The 24,264-nt window shown below is 42.9% G+C and overlaps 1 protein-coding gene across 1 annotated transcript in view; it reads right to left on the bottom strand.

Annotated features, from left to right (window-relative positions):
• Window positions 1–24,264, bottom strand: part of LOC129847195 (vascular endothelial growth factor receptor 3-like) — a gene marked incomplete at both ends in the record, with an annotated part of 73,710 nt that overhangs the window by 35,864 nt on the left and 13,582 nt on the right. The window contains 2 exons of the mRNA XM_055915017.1: window positions 20,502–20,685; window positions 23,548–23,726. Of these exons, the coding sequence (XP_055770992.1) occupies window positions 20,502–20,685; window positions 23,548–23,726 (363 nt within the window). The remainder of the gene's footprint in view (window positions 1–20,501; window positions 20,686–23,547; window positions 23,727–24,264) is intronic.

Genomic DNA, 24,264 nt, shown 5'->3' with positions numbered 1-24,264 from the left:
GTTACTACTGTTCTACTGGCTGATGTTACTACTGTTCTACTGGTTGATGTTACTACTGTTCTACTGGCTGATGTTACTACTGTTCTACTGGCTGATGTTACTACTGTTCTACTGTTCTGCTGACTGATGTTACTACTGTTCTACTGGCTGATGTTACTACTGTTCTACTGGCTGATGTTACTACTGTTCTACTGGCTGATGTTACTACTGTTCTACTGGCTGATGTTACTACTGTTCTACTGGCTGATGTTACTACTGTTCTACTGGTTGATGTTACTACTGTTCTACTGGCTGATGTTACTACTGTTCTACTGGCTGATGTTACTACTGTTCTACTGACTGATGTTACTACTGTTCTACTGGCTGATGTTACTACTGTTCTACTGGCTGATGTTACTACTGTTCTACTGGCTGATGTTACTACTGTTCTACTGTTCTACTGGCTGATGTTACTACTGTTCTACTGTTCTACTGGCTGATGTTACTACTGTTCTACTGGCTGATGTTACTACTGTTCTACTGTTCTACTGGCTGATGTTACTACTGTTCTACTGGCTGATGTTACTACTGTTCTACTGTTCTACTGTTCTACTGGCTGATGTTACTACTGTTCTACTGGCTGATGTTACTACTGTTCTTCTGGCTGATGTTACTACTGTTCTACTGTTCTACTGGCTGATGTTACTACTGTTCTACTGGCTGATGTTACTACTGTTCTACTGTTCTACTGGTTGATGTTACTACTGTTCTACTGGCTGATGTTACTACTGTTCTACTGGCTGATGTTACTACTGTTCTACTGACTGATGTTATTACTGTTCTACTGTTCTACTGACTGATGTTACTACTGTTCTACTGGCTGATGTTACTACTGTTCTACTATTCTACTGGCTGATGTTACTACTGTTCTACTGGCTGATGTTACTACTGTTCTACTGTTCTACTGACTGATGTTACTACTGTTCTACTGGCTGATGTTACTACTGTTCTACTGGCTGATGTTACTACTGTTCTACTGGCTGATGTTACTACTGTTCTACTGGCTGATGTTACTACTGTTCTACTGTTCTACTGGCTGATGTTACTACTGTTCTACTGGCTGATGTTACTACTGTTCTACTGGCTGATGTTACTACTGTTCTACTGTTCTACTGACTGATGTTACTACTGTTCTACTGGCTGATGTTACTACTGTTCTACTGGCTGATGTTACTACAGTTCTACTGGCTGATGTTACTACTGTTCTACTGGCTGATGTTACTACTGTTCTACTGTTCTACTGGCTGATGTTACTACTGTTCTACTGGCTGATGTTACTACTGTTCTACTGACTGATGTTATTACTGTTCTACTGTTCTACTGACTGATGTTACTACTGTTCTACTGGCTGATGTTACTACTGTTCTACTGTTCTACTGGCTGATGTTACTACTGTTCTACTGGCTGATGTTACTACTGTTCTACTGTTCTACTGACTGATGTTACTACTGTTCTACTGGCTGATGTTACTACTGTTCTACTGGCTGATGTTACTACTGTTCTACTGGCTGATGTTACTACTGTTCTACTGGCTGATGTTACTACTGTTCTACTGTTCTACTGGCTGATGTTACTACTGTTCTACTGGCTGATGTTACTACTGTTCTACTGGCTGATGTTACTACTGTTCTACTGTTCTACTGACTGATGTTACTACTGTTCTACTGGCTGATGTTACTACTGTTCTACTGGCTGATGTTACTACTGTTCTACTGGCTGATGTTACTACTGTTCTACTGGCTGATGTTACTACTGTTCTACTGGCTGATGTTACTACTGTTCTACTGTTCTACTGGTTGATGTTACTACTGTTCTACTGGCTGATGTTACTACTGTTCTACTGTTCTACTGGCTGATGTTACTACTGTTCTACTGTTCTACTGGCTGATGTTACTACTGTTCTACTGGCTGATGTTACTACTGTTCTACTGTTCTACTGGCTGATGTTACTACTGTTCTACTGTTCTACTGGCTGATGTTACTACTGTTCTACTGGCTGATGTTACTACTGTTCTACTGGCTGATGTTACTACTGTTCTACTGGCTGATGTTACTACTGTTCTACTGGCTGATGTTACTACTGTTCTACTGTTCTACTGGCTGATGTTACTACTGTTCTACTGTTCTACTGGCTGATGTTACTACTGTTCTACTGGTTGATGTTACTACTGTTCTACTGGCTGATGTTACTACTGTTCTACTGGCTGATGTTACTACTGTTCTACTGACTGATGTTACTACTGTTCTACTGGCTGATGTTACTACTGTTCTACTGGCTGATGTTACTACTGTTCTACTGTTCTACTGGCTGATGTTACTACTGTTCTACTGTTCTACTGGCTGATGTTACTACTGTTCTACTGGCTGGTGTTACTACTGTTCTACTGTTCTACTGTTCTACTGACTGATGTTACTACTGTTCTACTGGCTGATGTTACTACTGTTCTACTGGCTGATGTTACTACTGTTCTACTGGCTGATGTTACTACTGTTCTACTGGCTGATGTTACTACTGTTCTACTGTTCTACTGGCTGATGTTACTACTGTTCTACTGTTCTACTGGCTGATGTTACTACTGTTCTACTGGCTGATGTTACTACTGTTCTACTGTTCTACTGGCTGATGTTACTACTGTTCTACTGGCTGATGTTACTACTGTTCTACTGTTCTACTGGCTGATGTTACTACTGTTCTACTGGCTGATGTTACTACTGTTCTTCTGGCTGATGTTACTACTGTTCTACTGTTCTACTGGCTGATGTTACTACTGTTCTACTGGCTGATGTTACTACTGTTCTACTGGCTGATGTTACTACTGTTCTACTGTTCTACTGGTTGATGTTACTACTGTTCTACTGGCTGATGTTACTACTGTTCTACTGGCTGATGTTACTACTGTTCTACTGACTGATGTTACTACTGTTCTACTGGCTGATGTTACTACTGTTCTACTATTCTACTGGCTGATGTTACTACTGTTCTACTGGCTGATGTTACTACTGTTCTACTGTTCTACTGACTGATGTTACTACTGTTCTACTGGCTGATGTTACTACTGTTCTACTGGCTGATGTTACTACTGTTCTACTGGCTGATGTTACTACTGTTCTACTGGCTGATGTTACTACTGTTCTACTGTTCTACTGGCTGATGTTACTACTGTTCTACTGGCTGATGTTACTACTGTTCTACTGGCTGATGTTACTACTGTTCTACTGTTCTACTGACTGATGTTACTACTGTTCTACTGGCTGATGTTACTACTGTTCTACTGGCTGATGTTACTACTGTTCTACTGGCTGATGTTACTACTGTTCTACTGGCTGATGTTACTACTGTTCTACTGTTCTACTGGCTGATGTTACTACTGTTCTACTGGCTGATGTTACTACTGTTCTACTGACTGATGTTATTACTGTTCTACTGTTCTACTGACTGATGTTACTACTGTTCTACTGGCTGATGTTACTACTGTTCTACTGTTCTACTGGCTGATGGTACTACTGTTCTACTGGCTGATGTTACTACTGTTCTACTGTTCTACTGACTGATGTTACTACTGTTCTACTGGCTGATGTTACTACTGTTCTACTGGCTGATGTTACTACTGTTCTACTGGCTGATGTTACTACTGTTCTACTGGCTGATGTTACTACTGTTCTACTGTTCTACTGGCTGATGTTACTACTGTTCTACTGGCTGATGTTACTACTGTTCTACTGGCTGATGTTACTACTGTTCTACTGGCTGATGTTACTACTGTTCTACTGGCTGATGTTACTACTGTTCTACTGTTCTACTGGTTGATGTTACTACTGTTCTACTGGCTGATGTTACTACTGTTCTACTGTTCTACTGGCTGATGTTACTACTGTTCTACTGGCTGATGTTACTACTGTTCTACTGTTCTACTGACTGATGTTACTACTGTTCTACTGTTCTACTGGCTGATGTTACTACTGTTCTACTGGTTGATGTTACTACTGTTCTACTGGCTGATGTTACTACTGTTCTACTGGCTGATGTTACTACTGTTCTACTGACTGATGTTACTACTGTTCTACTGGCTGATGTTACTACTGTTCTACTGGCTGATGTTACTACTGTTCTACTGTTCTACTGGCTGATGTTACTACTGTTCTACTGGCTGATGTTACTACTGTTCTACTGTTCTACTGACTGATGTTACTACTGTTCTACTGTTCTACTGGCTGATGTTACTACTGTTCTACTGGTTGATGTTACTACTGTTCTACTGGCTGATGTTACTACTGTTCTACTGGCTGATGTTACTACTGTTCTACTGACTGATGTTACTACTGTTCTACTGGCTGATGTTACTACTGTTCTACTGGCTGATGTTACTACTGTTCTACTGTTCTACTGGCTGATGTTACTACTGTTCTACTGTTCTACTGGCTGATGTTACTACTGTTCTACTGGCTGATGTTACTACTGTTCTACTGTTCTACTGACTGATGTTACTACTGTTCTACTGGCTGATGTTTCTACTGTTCTACTGACTGATGTTACTACTGTTCTACTGGCTGATGTTACTACTGTTCTACTGTTCTACTGGCTGATGTTACTACTGTTCTACTGGCTGATGTTACTACTGTTCTACTGTTCTACTGACTGATGTTACTACTGTTCTACTGGCTGATGTTACTACTGTTCTACTGGCTGATGTTACTACTGTTCTACTGGCTGATGTTACTACTGTTCTACTGTTCTACTGGCTGATGTTACTACTGTTCTACTGGCTGATGTTACTACTGTTCTACTGGCTGATGTTACTACTGTTCTACTGTTCTACTGACTGATGTTACTACTGTTCTACTGGCTGATGTTACTACTGTTCTACTGGCTGATGTTACTACTGTTCTACTGGCTGATGTTACTACTGTTCTACTGGCTGATGTTACTACTGTTCTACTGGCTGATGTTACTACTGTTCTACTGTTCTACTGGTTGATGTTACTACTGTTCTACTGGCTGATGTTACTACTGTTCTACTGTTCTACTGGCTGATGTTACTACTGTTCTACTGGCTGATGTTACTACTGTTCTACTGTTCTACTGACTGATGTTACTACTGTTCTACTGTTCTACTGGCTGATGTTACTACTGTTCTACTGGCTGATGTTACTACTTTTCTACTGGCTGATGTTACTACTGTTCTACTGGCTGATGTTACTACTGTTCTACTGGCTGATGTTACTACTGTTCTACTGTTCTACTGGCTGATGTTACTACTGTTCTACTGTTCTAATGACTGATGTTACTACTGTTCTACTGTTCTAATGACGGATGTTACTACTGTTCTACTGGCTGATGTTACTACTGTTCTACTGGCTGATGTCACTACTGTTCTACTGTTCTACTGGCTGATGTTACTACTGTTCTACTGGCTGATGTTACTACTGTTCTACTGGCTGATGTTACTACTGTTTTACTGGCTGATGTTACTACTGTTCTACTGGCTGATGTTACTACTGTTCTACTGGCTGATGTTGCTACTGTTCTACTGTTCTACTGGCTGATGTTACTACTGTTCTACTGGCTGATGTTACTACTGTTCTACTGTTCTACTGGCTGATGTTACTACTGTTCTACTGGCTGATGTTACTACTGTTCTACTGTTCTACTGACTGATGTTACTACTGTTCTACTGTTCTACTGGCTGATGTTACTACTGTTCTACTGGTTGATGTTACTACTGTTCTACTGGCTGATGTTACTACTGTTCTACTGGCTGATGTTACTACTGTTCTACTGACTGATGTTACTACTGTTCTACTGGCTGATGTTACTACTGTTCTACTGGCTGATGTTACTACTGTTCTACTGTTCTACTGGCTGATGTTACTACTGTTCTACTGTTCTACTGGCTGATGTTACTACTGTTCTACTGGCTGATGTTACTACTGTTCTACTGTTCTACTGACTGATGTTACTACTGTTCTACTGGCTGATGTTTCTACTGTTCTACTGACTGATGTTACTACTGTTCTACTGGCTGATGTTACTACTGTTCTACTGTTCTACTGGCTGATGTTACTACTGTTCTACTGGCTGATGTTACTACTGTTCTACTGTTCTACTGACTGATGTTACTACTGTTCTACTGGCTGATGTTACTACTGTTCTACTGGCTGATGTTACTACTGTTCTACTGGCTGATGTTACTACTGTTCTACTGTTCTACTGGCTGATGTTACTACTGTTCTACTGGCTGATGTTACTACTGTTCTACTGGCTGATGTTACTACTGTTCTACTGTTCTACTGACTGATGTTACTACTGTTCTACTGGCTGATGTTACTACTGTTCTACTGGCTGATGTTACTACTGTTCTACTGGCTGATGTTACTACTGTTCTACTGGCTGATGTTACTACTGTTCTACTGGCTGATGTTACTACTGTTCTACTGTTCTACTGGTTGATGTTACTACTGTTCTACTGGCTGATGTTACTACTGTTCTACTGTTCTACTGGCTGATGTTACTACTGTTCTACTGGCTGATGTTACTACTGTTCTACTGTTCTACTGACTGATGTTACTACTGTTCTACTGTTCTACTGGCTGATGTTACTACTGTTCTACTGGCTGATGTTACTACTTTTCTACTGGCTGATGTTACTACTGTTCTACTGGCTGATGTTACTACTGTTCTACTGGCTGATGTTACTACTGTTCTACTGTTCTACTGGCTGATGTTACTACTGTTCTACTGTTCTAATGACTGATGTTACTACTGTTCTACTGTTCTAATGACGGATGTTACTACTGTTCTACTGGCTGATGTTACTACTGTTCTACTGGCTGATGTCACTACTGTTCTACTGTTCTACTGGCTGATGTTACTACTGTTCTACTGGCTGATGTTACTACTGTTCTACTGGCTGATGTTACTACTGTTTTACTGGCTGATGTTACTACTGTTCTACTGGCTGATGTTACTACTGTTCTACTGGCTGATGTTGCTACTGTTCTACTGTTCTACTGGCTGATGTTACTACTGTTCTACTGGCTGATGTTACTACTGTTCTACTGTTCTACTGGCTGATGTTACTACTGTTCTACTGGCTGATGTTACTACTGTTCTACTGGCTGATGTTACTACTGTTCTACTGGCTGATATTACTACTGTTCTACTGTTCTACTGGCTGATGTTACTACTGTTCTACTGGCTGATGTTACTACTGTTCTACTAGCTGATGTTACTACTGTTCTACAGGCTGATGTTACTACTGTTCTACTGGCTGATGTTACTACTGTTCTACTGGCTGATGTTACTACTGTTCTACTGGCTGATGTTACTACTGTTCTACTGGCTGATGTTACTACTGTTCTACTGTTCTACTGGCTGATGTTACTACTGTTCTACTGTTCTACTGGCTGATGTTACTACTGTTCTACTGGCTGATGTTACTACTGTTCTACTGTTCTACTGGCTGATGTTACTACTGTTCTACTGGCTGATGTTACTACTGTTCTACTGTTCTACTGTTCTACTGGCTGATGTTACTACTGTTCTACTGGCTGATGTTACTACTGTTCTTCTGGCTGATGTTACTACTGTTCTACTGTTCTACTGGCTGATGTTACTACTGTTCTACTGGCTGATGTTACTACTGTTCTACTGGCTGATGTTACTACTGTTCTACTGGCTGATGTTACTACTGTTCTACTGTTCTACTGGCTGATGTTACTACTGTTCTACTGGCTGATGTTACTACTGTTCTACTGGCTGATGTTACTACTCTTATACTGTTCTACTGGCTGATGTTACTACTGTTCTACTGTTCTACTGGCTGATGTTACTACTGTTCTACTGGCTGATGTTACTACTGGTCTACTGGCTGATGTTACTACTGTTCTACTGGCTGATGTTACTACTGTTCTACTGTTCTACTGGCTGATGTTACTACTGTTCTACTGGCTGATGTTACTACTGTTCTACTGGCTGATGTTACTACTGGTCTACTGGCTGATGTTACTACTGTTCTACTGGCTGATGTTACTACTGTTCTACTGGCTGATGTTACTACTGTTCTACTGGCTGATGTTACTACTGTTCTACTGGCTGATGTTACTACTGTTCTACTGGCTGATGTCACTACTGTTCTACTGGCTGATGTCACTACTGGTCTACTGGCTGATGTTACTACTGTTCTACTGGCTGATGTTACTACTGTTCTACTGGCTGAGTGTCACTACTGTTCTATTCTACTGGCTGATGTCACTACTGTTCTACTGACTGATGTTACTACTGTTCTACTGGCTGATGTTACTACTGTTCTACTGGCTGATTTTACTACTGTTCTACTGGCTGATGTCACTACTGTTCTACTGTTCTACTGGCTGATGTTACTACTGTTCTACTGTTCTACTGTTCTACTGTTCTACTGTTCTACTGGCTGATGTTACTACTGTTCTACTGTTCTACTGGCTGATGTCACTACTGTTCTACTGGCTGATGTCACTACTGTTCTACTGTTCTACTGTTCTACAGGCTGATGTTACTACTGTTCTACTGTTCTACTGACTGATGTTACTACTGTTCTACTGTTCTACTGACTGATGTTACTACTGTTCTACTGTTCTACTGGCTGATGTCACTACTGTTCTACTGACTGATGTTACTACTTGTCTACTTGCTGATGTTACTACTGTTCTACTGGCTGATGTTACTACTGTTCTACTGTTCTACTGACTGATGTTACTACTGTTCTACTGACTGATGTTACTACTGTTCTATTGGCTGATGTTACTACTGTTCTACTGTTCTACTGGCTGATGTTACTACTGTTCTACTGGCTGATGTTACTACTGTTCTACTGACTGATGTTACTACTGTTCTACTGACTGATGTTACTACTGTTCTACTGACTGATGTTACTACTGTTCTACTGTTCTACTGGCTGATGTTACTACTGTTCTACTGGCTGATGTTACTACTGTTCTACTGACTGATGTTACTACTGTTCTACTGTTCTACTGGCTGATGCTACTACTGTTCTACTGTTCTACTGACTGATGTTACTACTGTTCTACTGGCTGATGTTACTACTGTTCTACTGGCTGATGTTACTACTGTTCTACTGGCTGATGTTACTACTGTTCTACTGGCTGATGTTACTACTGTTCTACTGTTCTACTGGCTGATGTTACTACTGTTCTACTGGCTGATGTTACTACTGTTCTACTGACTGATGTTACTACTGTTCTACTGTTCTACTGGCTGATGCTACTACTGTTCTACTGTTCTACTGACTGATGTTACTACTGTTCTACTGGCTGATGTTACTACTGTTCTACTGTTCTACTGACTGATGTTACTACTGTTCTACTGGCTGATGTTACTACTGTTCTACTGGCTGATGTTACTACTGTTCTACTGTTCTACTGACTGATGTTACTACTGTTCTACTGGCTGATGTTACTACTGTTCTACTGTTCTACTGACTGATGTTACTACTGTTCTACTGGCTGATGTTACTACTGTTCTACTGGCTGATGTTACTACTGTTCTACTGGCTGATGTTACTACTGTTCTACTGGCTGATGTTACTACTGTTCTACTGGCTGATGTTACTACTGTTCTACTGGCTGATGTTACTACTGTTCTACTGTTCTACTGGCTGATGTTACTACTGTTCTACTGGCTGATGTTACTACTGTTCTACTGACTGATGTTACTACTGTTCTACTGTTCTACTGGCTGATGTTACTACTGTTCTACTGGCTGATGTTACTACTGTTCTACTGACTGATGTTACACTGTTCTACTGTTCTACTGGCTGATGCTACTACTGTTCTACTGTTCTACTGACTGATGTTACTACTGTTCTACTGGCTGATGTTACTACTGTTCTACTGTTCTACTGGCTGATGTTACTACTGTTCTACTGGCTGATGTTACTACTGTTCTACTGGCTGATGTTACTACTGTTCTACTGGCTGATGTTACTACTGTTCTACTGTTCTACTGGCTGATGTTACTACTGTTCTACTGGCTGATGTTACTACTGTTCTACTGGCTGATGTTACTACTGTTCTACTGGCTGATGTTACTACTGTTCTACTGTTCTACTGGCTGATGTTACTACTGTTCTACTGGCTGATGTTACTACTGTTCTACTGGCTGATGTTACTACTGTTCTACTGTTCTACTGGCTGATGTTACTACTGTTCTACTGGCTGATGTTACTACTGTTCTACTGGCTGATGTTACTACTGTTCTACTGGCTGATGTTACTACTGTTCTACTGGCTGATGTTACTACTGTTCTACTGGCTGATGTTACTACTGTTCTACTGGCTGATGTTACTACTGTTCTACTGGCTGATGTTACTACTGTTCTACTGTTCTACTGGCTGATGTTACTACTGTTCTACTATCTACACGTTATGTTTCTTATGATTTGTGCATCCCTGTATTTCCTCCACCTCCTCTCCTCTCCTCTCCCTCTCCCCCTACCCCTCTTCCCTCTTTCTCCTTTCCCCTCCTTCTCCTCTCCTCTCCTTCTCTTCTCTCCTCCTTCTCCTCTCCCCCCCTCCTCTCCCCTCCTTCTCCTCTCCCATCTTCCCTCCTTCTCCTCTCCCCTCCTTCTCCTTTCCCCATCTTCTCCTCTCCCATCTCCCCTCCTTCTCCTCTCCCCTCCTTCTCCTCTCCCATCTCCCCTCCTTCTCCTCTCCCCTCCTTCTCCTCTCCCCTCCTTCTCCTCTCCCCTCCTTCTCCTCTCCCCTCCTTCTCCTCTCCCATCTCCCCTCCTTCTCCTCTCCCCTCCTTCTCCTCTCCCCTCCTTCTCCTCTCCCCTCCTTCTCCTCTCCCATCTCCCCTCCTTCTCCTCTCCCCTCCTTCTCCTCTCCCCTCCTTCTCCTCTCCCCTCCTTCTCCTCTCCCATCTCCCCTCCTTCTCCTCTCCCCTCCTTCTCCTCTCCCCTCCTTCTCCTCTCCCCTCCTTCTCCTCTCCCCTCCTTCTCCTCTCCCCTCCTTCTCCTCTCCCATCTCCCCTCCTTCTCCTCTCCCCTCCTTCTCCTCTCCCCTCCTTCTCCTCTCCCCTCCTTCTCCTCTCCCATCTCCCCTCCTTCTCCTCTCCCCTCCTTCTCCTCTCCCCTCCTTCTCCTCTCCCATCTCCCCTCCTTCTCCTCTCCCCTCCTTCTCCTCTCCCCTCCTTCTCCTCTCCCCTCCTTCTCCTCTCCCCTCCTTCTCCTCTCCCCTCCTTCTCCTCTTCCATCTCCCCTCCTTCTCCTCTCCCCTCCTTCTCCTCTCCCCTCCTTCTCCTCTCCCCTCCTTCTCCTCTCCCCTCCTTCTCCTCTCCCCTCCTTCTCCTCTCCTTTTCATAAAACCATTAAGTTCTGAAATGAAGCCCTACAGGAGATACATTGAGATGTATGATATAGTTTGTTCACTCAGAGGTGGTCACAGCAGAATGCCATGGCTGGGAGGGACAGTACCAGGTTGAGAAGCCTTGTTGCTGTCCCTACAGAACATCCATTAGATGGTTCTCCTGGGCTTCACTGAAGACTGAGTAAGGATGAGGAAAGCCCTAGGCCATGATCGGTGATTCAGTGTATCCGTGTGTTGTCTGTGTGTGTGTGTGTGTGTGTGTATCCGTGTGTTGTCTGTGTGTGTGTGTGTGTGTGTGTGTGTGTGTGTGTGTGTGTGTGTGTGTGTGTGTGTGTGTGTGTGTGTGTGTCTCAGTGTGTGTGTGTGTGTGTGTGTGTGTGTGTGTGTGTGTGTGTGTGTGTGTGTGTGTGTGTGTGTGTGTGTCTCTGTTTGTGTGAGCAGGATGATTTGCAGAAGGGCAGCAGTACTTAGCCCCACTGCGTGGTGTAAAGTGCAGGAGAGGTACAGAGGACGCCCCAGGGTGTGTGTGTGGGTGTGTGTGCCTGTGTCTTTACACATAATTGGACTGAAAGACACTGGACTGAAATACACTGGACTGAAATACACTGGGCTGAAATACACTGGGCTGAAATACACTGGACTGAAATACACTGGACTGAAATACACTGGACTGAAATACACTGGGCTGAAATACACTGGGCTGAAATACACTGGGCTGAAATACACTGGGCTGAAATACACTGGACTGAAATACACTGGGCTGAAATATACTGGACTGAAATACACTGGGCTGAAATACACTGGGCTGAAATACACTGGGCTGAAATACACAGGACTGAAATACACTGGGCTGAAATACACTGGGCTGAAATACACTGGGCTGAAATACACTGGGCTGAAATACACAGGACTGAAATACACTGGGCTGAAATACACTGGGCTGAAATACACTGGGCTGAAATACACTGGGCTGAACTACACTGGGCTGAAATACACTGGGCTGAAATACACAGGACTGAAATACACTGGGCTGAAATACATGGGACTGAAATACACTGGGCTGAAATACACTGGGCTGAAATACACTGGGCTGAAATACACTGGGCTGAAATACACTGGACTGAAATACACTGGGCTGAAATACACTGGACTGAAATACACTGGGCTGAAATACATGGGACTGAAATATACTGGACTGAAATACACTGGAATGAAATACACTGGACTGAAATACACTGGGCTGAAATACACTGGACTGAAATACACTGGGCTGAAATACACTGGGCTGAAATACACTGGGCTGAAATACACTGGGCTGAACTACACTGGGCTGAAATACACTGGGCTGAAATACACTGGACTGAAATACACTGGGCTGAAATACACAGGACTGAAATACACTGGGCTGAAATACACTGGGCTGAAATACACTGGGCTGAAATACACTGGGCTGAAATACATGGGACTGAAATATACTGGACTGAAATACACTGGAATGAAATACACTGGACTGAAATACACTGGGCTGAAATACACTGGGCTGAAATACACTGGGCTGAAATACACTGGGCTGAAATACACTGGGCTGAAATACATGGGACTGAAATACACTGGGCTGAAATACACTGGGCTGAAATACATGGGACTGAAATACACTGGGCTGAAATACACTGGGCTGAAATACACTGGGCTGAAATACACTGGGCTGAAATACATGGGGCTGAAATACACTGGGCTGAAATACACTGGGCTGAAATACACTGGGCTGAAATACACTGGGCTGAAATACACAGGACTGAAATACACTGGGCTGAAATACATGGGACTGAAATACACTGGGCTGAAATACACTGGGCTGAAATACACTGGGCTGAAATACACTGGGCTGAAATACACTGGACTGAAATACACTGGGCTGAAATACACTGGGCTGAAATACACTGGGCTGAAATACACTGGGCTGAAATACACTGGGCTGAAATACACTGGGCTGAAATACACTGGGCTGAAATACACTGGGCTGAAATACACTGGGCTGAAATACACTGGGCTGAAATACACTGGGCTGAACTACACTGGGCTGAAATACACTGGGCTGAAATACACTGGGCTGAAATACACTGGGCTGAAATACACTGGGCTGAAATACACTGGACTGAAATACACTGGGCTGAAATACACTGGACTGAAATACACTGGACTGAAATACACTGGGCTGAAATACACTGGGCTGAAATACACTGGGCTGAAATACACTGGACTGAAATACACTGGGCTGAAATACACTGGGCTGAAATACACAGGACTGAAATACACTGGGCTGAAGATGGAAGGAAGTCACCCCAAAAAGTGTTAAACAAATTAAAATGTATTTTAGATTTTAGATTCTTCATAGTAGCCACTCTTTGCCTTGATGACGGCTTTGCACAATCTTGGCAATCTCTCAACCAGGTGCGGGATGGGGGGGGGGGGGGGGCTGCCTTAATCAACATCCACATCTTCGGCGCCAGGGGAACAGTGGGTTTACTGCCTTACTCAGGGGCAGAACAACAGATTTTTACACTCCCGTTATGTTAGGTAGGTAGCCTAGTGGTTAGAGCGTTGGGCCAGTAACCTGAAAGGTTGCTAGATAGAATCCCCGAGCTGACAAGGTAAAAATCTGTCGTTCTGCCCCTGAACAAGGCAGTTAATGTAACGTTCGTCTTGCATGAACGGACCAAGGCGCAGCGGGTGATGAATACATACTGAATTTATTTACAACAAGACGAAAACACTAACGAACACTAGAACAAACTACAAAACAATAAACGAAGTCAACAGACTTGAAACAAATTAACTTAGATATAGACGAAGAACGCACGAACAGGAACAGACTACCTAAAACGAACGAACAAACGGAACAGTCCCATGTGGATTACACAGACACAGGAACAATCACCCACAAACAAACAGTGAGAACAACCTACCTTAATATGGTTCTCAATCAGAGGAAACGTCAAACACCTGACCTCTAAATGAGAGCCATACCAGGCAACACATTAACCCAACATAGAAAACACATAACATAGACTACCCACCCAAACTCACGCCCTGACCAACTAAACACATACCAAACAACAGAAAACAGGTCAGGAACGTGACAGTTAACCTACTGTTCCTAGGCCGTCATTGAAAATAAGAATTTGTTCTTAACTGACTTGCCTAGTTAAATAAAGGTAAAATAATAAAAATGTTTGCCCACCCCTGTGTAATACTGAGTGTGTTAGTATCCTGGGTATGTAACACTGAGTGTGTTAGTAACACTGAGTGTGTTAGTAACACTGAGTGTGTTAGTATCACTGAGTGTGTTAGTATCCTGGGTGTGTAACACTGAGTGTGTTAGTAACACTGAGTGTGTTAGTAACACTGAGTGTGTTAGTAACACTGAGTGTGTTAGTATCCTGGGTATGTAACACTGAGTGTGTTAGTATCCTGGGTGTGTAACACTGAGTGTGTTAGTAACACTGAGTGCGTTAGTATCCTGGGTGTGTAACACTGAGTGTGTTAGTAACACTGTGTGTGTTAGTATCCTGGGTGTGTAACACTGAGTGTGTTAGTAACACTGAGTGTGTTAGTAACACTGAGTGTGTTAGTATCTAGTCTCACGCTCTCATCCCTCTCTCCTTCCATCTCTCATGGCCAGAGGATGCTACCCTGCTCCTTCTCTTCACCCTCATTCCCCGTCTCTGTGTGTGTGAGATATGCTACGTTGCCCTCTGTCCCTCCATACATCCTGTTGTTAGTCCACAAACGCACATGCACTCACGCAGAACCTGTCACACACACACACACACTCCTCTCCTCACACAGACCTAGAAATACCCCCGGGCAGACACACACACACACACACACACACACACACACTCACGCCGCAGAACCTGTCACACACACACACACACACACACACACACACACACACACACACACACACACACACACACACACACACACACACACACACACACACACACACACACACACACACACACACACACACACACACACTCCTCTCCTCACACAGACCTGGAAATACCCCCGGGCAGACACACACACACACACACACACACATACTCACACAGAACCTGTCACACACACACACACTCCTCTCTCTCACACAGACCTAGAAATACCCCCAGGCAGACACACACACACACATACACACACACTCACACAGAACCTGTCACACGCACAGTTGCAGCTCTAATGTATATGAAGTATATGAAGAAAGAAAAAACTGTTTTATACAAAACTACTAAACTTTCTAGAACTACAAAACTACAAAACGATCTAGAACTACAAAACTACAACACGATCTAGACCTACAAAACCACAACACGATCTAGAACTACAAAACTACAAAACGATCTAGAACTACAAAACTACAAAACGATCTAGAACTACAAAACCACAACACGATCTAGAACTACAAAACCACAAAACGACCTAGAACTACAAAACTACAAAACTGTCTAGAACTACAAAACCACAAATCAATCTAGAACTACAAAACCACAACACGATCTAGACCTACAAAACCACAACACGATCTAGAACTACAAAACCACAAATCAATCTAGAACTACAAAACTACAACACGATCTAGAACTACAAAACTACAACACGATCTAGACCTACAAAACCACAACACGATCTAGAACTACAAAACCACAAAACGATCTAGACCTACAAAACCACAACACGATCTAGAACTACAAAACCACAAAACGATCTAGACCTACAAAACCACAAAACGATCTAGACCTACAAAACCACAACACGATCTAGAACTACAAAACTACAAAACGATCTAGAACTACAAAACCACAAATCAATCTAGAACTACAGAACTACAAAACGGTCTATTACTACAACTACCAGTGGTGGAAAAAGTACCCAATTGTCAAACTTGAGTAAAAGTATAGATGCCTTAATAGAAAAAGAGTTAAAGTGAAAATCACCCAGTAAACATCTAAAAGTATTTGGTTCAAAATGTTCTTAAGTATAAAAGTAAAAGTATGAATCATTTAAAATCATTTTCTTGTTTTTAAAATTTATGGATAGCCAGGGGCGCACTCCAACACTCAGACATTATTTACAGATAGCCAGGGGAACACTCCGACACTCAGACATCATTACAGATAGACAGGGGCACACTCCAACACTCAGACATTATTTACAGATAGCCAGGGGCGCACTCCAACACTTAGACATCATTTACAGATAGCCAGGGACAACACTCCAACACTCAGACATTATTTACAGATAGCCAGGGACACACTCCAACACTCAGACATTATTTACAGATAGACAGGGGCGCACTCCAACACTCAGACATTATTTACAGATAGCCAGGGGCGCACTCCAACACTTAGACATTATTTACAGATAGACAGGGGCGCACTCCAACACTCAGACATTATTTACAGATAGACAGGGGCGCACTCCAACACTTAGACATCATTTACAGATAGCCAGGGGAACACTCCAACACTCAGACATCATTACAGATAGACAGGGGCACACTCCAACACTCAGACATTATTTACAGATAGCCAGAGGCGCACTCCAACACTTAGACATCATTTACAGATAGCCAGGGACAACACTCCAACACTCAGACATTATTTACAGATAGCCAGGGACACACTCCAACACTCAGACATTATTTACAGATAGACAGGGGCGCACTCCAACACTCAGACATTATTTACAGATAGCCAGGGGCGCACTCCAACACTTAGACATTATTTACAGATAGACAGGGGCGCACTCCAACACTCAGACATTATTTACAGATAGACAGGGGCGCACTCCAACACTTAGACATCATTTACAGATAGCCAGGGGAACACTCCAACACTCAGACATCATTACAGATAGACAGGGGCACACTCCAACACTCAGACATTATTTACAGATAGCCAGAGGCGCACTCCAACACTTAGACATCATTTACAGATAGCCAGGGACAACACTCCAACACTCAGACATTATTTACAGATAGCCAGGGACACACTCCAACACTCAGACATTATTTACAGATAGCCAGGGACACATTCCAACACTCAGACATCATTTACAGATAGCCAGGGACAACACTCCAACACTCAGACATTATTTACAGATAGCCAGGGGCACACTCCAACACTCAGACATTATTTACAGATAGCCAGGGGAACACTCCAACACTCAGACATTATTTACAGATAGCCAGGGGAACACTCCAACACTCAGATATCATTACAGATAACCAGGGGAACACTCCAACACTCAGACATTATTTACAGATAGCCAGGGGCACACTCCAACACTCAGACATTATTTATAGATAGCCAGGGGCACATTCCAACACTCAGACATTATTTACAGATAGCCAGGGACACACTCCAACACTCAGACATTATTTACAGATAACCAGGGACACACTCCAACACTCAGACATTATTTACAGATAGCCAGGGGCACATTCCAACACTCAGACATTATTTACAGATAGCCAGGGGCACACTCCAACACTCAGACATCATTTACAGATAGCCAGGGGCACATTCCAACACTCAGACATTATTTACAGATAGCCAGGGGCGCACTCCAACACTTAGACATTATTTACAGATAGCCAGGGGCACACTCCAACACTCAGACATTATTTACAGATAGCCAGGGGCACATTCCAACACTCAGACATTTTTACAGATAGCCAGGGGCACATTCCAACACTCAGACATTTTTACAGATAGCCAGGGGCACACTCCAACACTCAGACATTATTTACAGATAGCCAGGGGCACACTCAGACACTCAGACATCATTTACCAAAGATGCATGTGTGTTTAGTGAGTCCTCCAGATCAGAAGCAGAAGGGAGGACCACGTGTTGTCTCGATAAGTGTTTGAATTGGACCATTTTCCTGTCCTGCTAAACATTCAAAATGTAACGAGTACTTTGAGGTGTCTTTAAAAATGCATGGAGTAAAAAGTACAATATTATCTTTAGGAATGCAGTGAAGTAAAAGTTGTCAAAAATATAAATAGTAATGTACAGATACGCCAAAAACGACTTAAGGAGTACTTTAAAGTATTTTTACTTAATTACTTTACACCACTGAAAACTAATAAACTATCTAGAACTACAAAACTACAAATCTGTCTACAACTACAAAACTACTAAAATATCTAGAACTACAAAACTAACAAACTGATTAGAACAAAAGTAGAGCGTGTATATATGTGTGTGTTCAACTACACCGCTGAGAGTGTGTTCAACTACACCACTGGGAGTGTGTTCAAATACACCACTGAGAGTGTGTTCAACTACACCACTGAGAGTGTGTTCAACTACACCACTGGGAGTGTGTTCAAATACACCACTGAGAGTGTGTTCAAATACACCACTGGGAGTGTGTTCAAATACACCACTGAGAGTGTGTTCAACTACACCACTGAGAGTGTGTTCAACTACACCACTGGGAGTGTGTTCAAATACACCACTGAGAGTGTGTTCAACTACACCACTGGGAGTGTGTTCAAATACACCACTGGGAGTGTGTTCAAATACACCACTGAGAGTGTGTTCAAATACACCACTGGGAGTGTGTTCAAATACACCACTGAGAGTGTGTTCAACAACACCACTGAAAGTGTGTTCAAATACACCGCTGAGAGTGTGTTCAACTACACCACTGAGAGTGTGTTCAACTACACCACTGAGAGTGTGTTCAACTACACCGCTGAGAGTGTGTTCAACTACACCACTGAGAGTGTGTTCAACTACACCACTGAGAGTGTGTTCAACTACACCACTGAAAGTGTGTTCAACAACACCACTGCGAGTGTGGATTCAACTACACCACTGAGAGTGTGTTCAAATACACCACTGAGAGTGTGTTCAAATACACCACTGGGAGTGTGTTCAAATACACCACTGAGAGTGTGTTCAACAACACCACTGAAAGTGTGTTCAAATACACCGCTGAGAGTGTGTTCAACTACACCACTGAGAGTGTGTTCAACTACACCACTGAGAGTGTGTTCAACTACACCGCTGAGAGTGTGTTCAACTACACCACTGAGAGTGTGTTCAACTACACCACTGAGAGTGTGTTCAACTACACCACTGAGAGTGTGTTCAAATACACCACTGAGAGTGTGTTCAACTACACCACTGAGAGTGTGTGAGTGTGTTCAACTACATCACTGAGAGTGTGTTCAACTACATCACTGAGAGTGTGTTCAAATACACCACTGAGAGTGTGTTCAACTACACCACTGAGAGTGTGTTCAACTACACCACTGAGAGTGTGTGAGTGTGTTCAACTACACCACTGAGAGTGTGTTCAACTACACCACTGAGAGTGTGTTCAAATACACCACTGAGAGTGTGTTCAACTACACCACTGAGAGTGTGTTCAACTACACCACTGAGAGTGTGTGAGTGTGTTCAACTACACCACTGAGAGTGTGTGTGTGTGTTCAACTACACCGCTGAGAGTGTGTTCAACTACACCACTGAGAATAGTTTGATGGTGAAACTTCTATGCAACAGGTGTCTATTTGTAAATGTTTCTTGTTGTTTGTTTATTTGTTACATTTATCATCACACACGATGAGTGTTATGGCGATAGTTACCGTTGACGATGAGTTTGATGGTGATGGTTATGGGGATGGTTACCGTTGATGGTGAGTGTGATGGTGAGTGTTAAGGTGATGGTTATGTTGACGATGAGTGTGATGGTGAGTGTTATAGTGATAGTTACCGTTGACGATGGGTATAATGGGGATGGTTACCGTTGACGATGAGTGTGATGGTGATAGTTACCGTTGACGATGAGTATGATGGTGATGGTTACCGTTGACAATGAGTGTTATGGTGATAGTTACCGTTGACGATGAGTATGATGGTGATAGTTACCGTTGACGATGAGTATGATGGTGATGGTTACCGTTGACAATGAGTGTTATGGTGATAGTTACCGTTGACGATGAGTGGGAGGGGGGTGATGGTTATGGTTGTTGGCGTGTTTTACAGGTGTGGCTGTGTTTTACAGGTGTGGGTGTGTCTTACAGGTGTGGATGTTTGTCTTCCAGGCGTTGGGTGCTGTTGAGGCCACAGGGGCTCCATGCCCTCCACTGCCAGGTGATGTTGGGGGCGGGGAGTCCGTACCCTGTACATGTGAGGGTCTGTCTGCTGCCACGACTATACGGGTTAGAGGGTGTCGCTGTTTCCTTCTCATGGATCTGAGGGGGAACTGGGGGGGGGGGGGGGGATAGAATGATGGGGGAGACTCTAATCAGGGTTTCAGACCCTGGGATCAAGTACATATATCTAATATTTACAAAGACTTGATTTAGCTTGAAGCTTGAACCTTTTGGGAAAATTCCATTTGATTTATTGAACCTGGCAACTAGAGTGTGTGTGTGTGTTCAACTACACCGCCAAGAGTGTGTGTGTTCAACTGTACCGCCAAAAGTGTGTTTGTGTTCAACTACAACGCCAAGAGTATGTGTGTGTTCAACTACACCACCGAGAGTGTGTGTGTGTTCATTTACACCGCCGAGAGTGTGTGTGCGTTCAACTACACCGCCGAGAGTGTGTGTGTGTTCAACTACACCGCCGAGAGTGTTATGGGGATGGTTACCGTTACGATGAGTGTTACGGGGATGGTTACCGTTGGCGATGAGTGTTATGGGGATGGTTACCGTTACGATGAGTGTTACGGGGATGGTTACCGTTACGATGAGTGTTATGGGGATGGTTACCGTTGGCGATGAGTGTTATTGTGATAGTTACCGTTACGTTGAGTGTTATGGGGATGGTTACCGTTACGATGAGTGTTACGGGGATGGTTACCGTTACGATGAGTGCTATGGGGATGGTTACCGTTGGCGATGAGTGTTATGGGGATGGTTACCGTTACGATGAGTGTTACGGGGATGGTTACCGTTACGATGAGTGTTATGGGGATGGTTACCGTTGGCGATGAGTGTTATTGTGATAGTTACCGTTACGTTGAGTGTTATGGGGATGGTTACCGTTACGATGAGTGTTACGGGGATGGTTACCGTTACGTTGAGTGTTATGGGGATGGTTACCGTTACGATGAGTGTTACGGGGATGGTTACCGTTACGTTGAGTGTTATGGGGATGGTTACCGTTACGTTGAGTGTTATGGGGATGGTTACCGTTACGATGAGTGTTATGGGGATAGTTACCGTTACGATGAGTGTTATTGTGATAGTTACCGTTACGTTGAGTGTTATGGGGATGGTTACCGTTACGATGAGTGTTATGGGGATGGTTACCGTTACGTTGAGTGTTATGGGGATGGTTACCGTTACATTGATGGTTACGGTGATGGTTACCGTTGGCGATGAGTGTTATGGGGATGGTTACCATTGACAATGTGTGTAATAGTTATAAAGTTGAAGTCAGAAGTTTACATACACCTTGGCCAAATACATTTAAACTCAGTTTTTCAAAATTCTTGACATTTAATCCTAGTAAAAATGCCCTGTCTTAGGTCAGTTAGGATCACCACTTTATTTTAAGAATGTGAAATGTCAGAATATTAGTTGAGAGAATTATTTATTTCATCTTTTATTTCTTTCATCACATTCCCAGTGGGTCAGAAGTTTACATACACTCAATTCGTATTTGGTAGCATTGCCTTTAAATTGTTTAACTTGGGTCAAACATTTTGGGTAGCCTTACACAAGCTTCCCACAATAATTTAGGTGAATTTTGGCCCATTCCTCCTGACAGAGCTGGTGTAACTGAGTCAGGTTTGTAGGCCTCCTTGCTCGCACATGCTTTTTCAGTTCTGCCCACACATCTTCTATTGGATTGAGGTCAGGGCTTTGTGATGGCCACTCCAATAACTTGACTTTGTTGTCCTTTAGCCATTTTGTCACAACTTTGGAAGTATGCTTGGGGTCATTGTCCATTTGGAAGACCCATTTGCGACCAAGCTTTAACTTCCTGACTGATGTCTTGAGATGTTTCAATATATCCACATAATTTTACTTCCTCATGATGCCATCTATTTTGTGAAGTGCACCAGTCCCTCCTGCAGCAAAGCACCCCCACAACATGATGCTGCCACCCCTGTGCTTCACGGTTGGGATGGTGTTCTTCGGCTTGCAAGCCTCCCCCTTTTTCCTCCAAACATAACGATGGTCATTATGGCCAAACAGTTTTATTTTTGTTTCATCAGACCAGAGGACATTTTTCCAAAAAATATGATCTTTGTCCCCAAGTGCAGTTGCAAACCATAGTCTGGCTTTTTTTATGGAGGTTTTGCAGCAGTGGCTTCCTCCTTGCTGAGCGGCCTTTCAGGTTATGTCGATATAGGACTCGTTTTACTGTGGATATAGATACTTTTGTACCTGTTTCCTCCAGCATCTTCACAAGGTCCTTTGCTGTTGTTCTGGGATTGATTTGCACTTTTCGCACCAAAGAACGTTCATCTCTATGAGACAGAACGCGTCTCCTTCCTGAGCGGTATGACGGCTGCGTGGTCCCATGGTGTTCATACTTGGCGTACTATTGTTTGTACAGATGAACGTGGTACCTTCAGGTGTTTGGAAATTGCTCCCAAGGATGAACCAGACTTGTGGAGGTCTACAATTATTTTTTCTGAGGACTTGGATGATTTCTTTTGAATTTCCCATGATGTCAAGCAAAGAGGCACTGAGTTTGAAGGTAGGCCTTGAAATACATTCACAGGTACAACTCCAATTTACTCAAATTATGTCAATTAGCCTATCAGAAGCTTCTAAAGCTATGACATAATTGTCTGGAATTTTCCAAGCTGTTCAAAGCACAGTCAACTTAGTGTATGTAAACTTTTGACCCACTGGAATTGTGATACAGTGAAATTTAAACAATTGTTGGAAAAATTACTTGTGTCATGCACAAAGTCGATCCTAACCGAATTGCCAAAACTATAGTTTGTTAACAAGAAATTTGTGGAGTGGATGAAAAACAATTTTTAATGACTCCAACATAAGTGTATGTTAACTTCCGACTTCAACTGTAGTTACCGTTGACAATGAGTGTTATGGGGATGGTTACCGTTGACGATGAGTGTGATGGTTATGGGGATGGTTACCGTTGACGATGAGTGTGATGGTGAGTCTCCTCTCCAGCAAGGAGGCGGTGTTCTTGAGGAGGACGGTGTAGTTCCCAGCATCCTCAGGGTGGACGTCTCTGATCTCTAAGTTATAGTGCTGATGGAGACGCATCCTGTTGAACTCTGGACGACGGCTGATCAACTTATCACCTTTATACCTGAGAGACAAAAAGGAACACAAAGTTGAACTTGATATAGCATGGTATTGTAGCAAATAAGTATTATAAAATACATGCATCAGAAACAGGGTACGTTTTGGGAATTGTCTGATCAATTTCAGCAAGCTAGAATAGCTAACTGCAGCAAAATAGCTAGCTAGCTGATTGGCTAAACAGAATGTCAGCACGCTTTTCTCCAGCAGCAAACCTAGTTCTGAAAGATGAATTTAGAGGGCGCCCTCGCAACAAAGTCACAACATTATGAAGATAAATATTCAATATCAGATAGTTAATCTTCCATGGCAGATAGTTAATGTTCCATATCAGATAGTTCATGTTCCATGGCAGATAGTTAATGTTCCACGTCAGATAGTTAATGTTCCATGGCAGATAGTTAATGTTCCATATCAGATAGTTAATGTTCCATATCAGATAGTTCATGTTCCATGGCAGATAGTTAATGTTCCACGTCAGATAGTTAATGTTCCATGGCAGATAGTTAATGTTCCATACCAGATAGTTAATGTTCCATATCAGA

This window comes from Salvelinus fontinalis, unplaced genomic scaffold, assembly GCF_029448725.1.
Source record: "Salvelinus fontinalis isolate EN_2023a unplaced genomic scaffold, ASM2944872v1 scaffold_0756, whole genome shotgun sequence".
Classification (NCBI taxonomy): Eukaryota; Metazoa; Chordata; class Actinopteri; order Salmoniformes; family Salmonidae; genus Salvelinus; species Salvelinus fontinalis.
The sequence above is the reverse complement of the archived record's forward strand: the minus strand, read 5'-3'. Positions and strand labels throughout refer to the sequence as shown.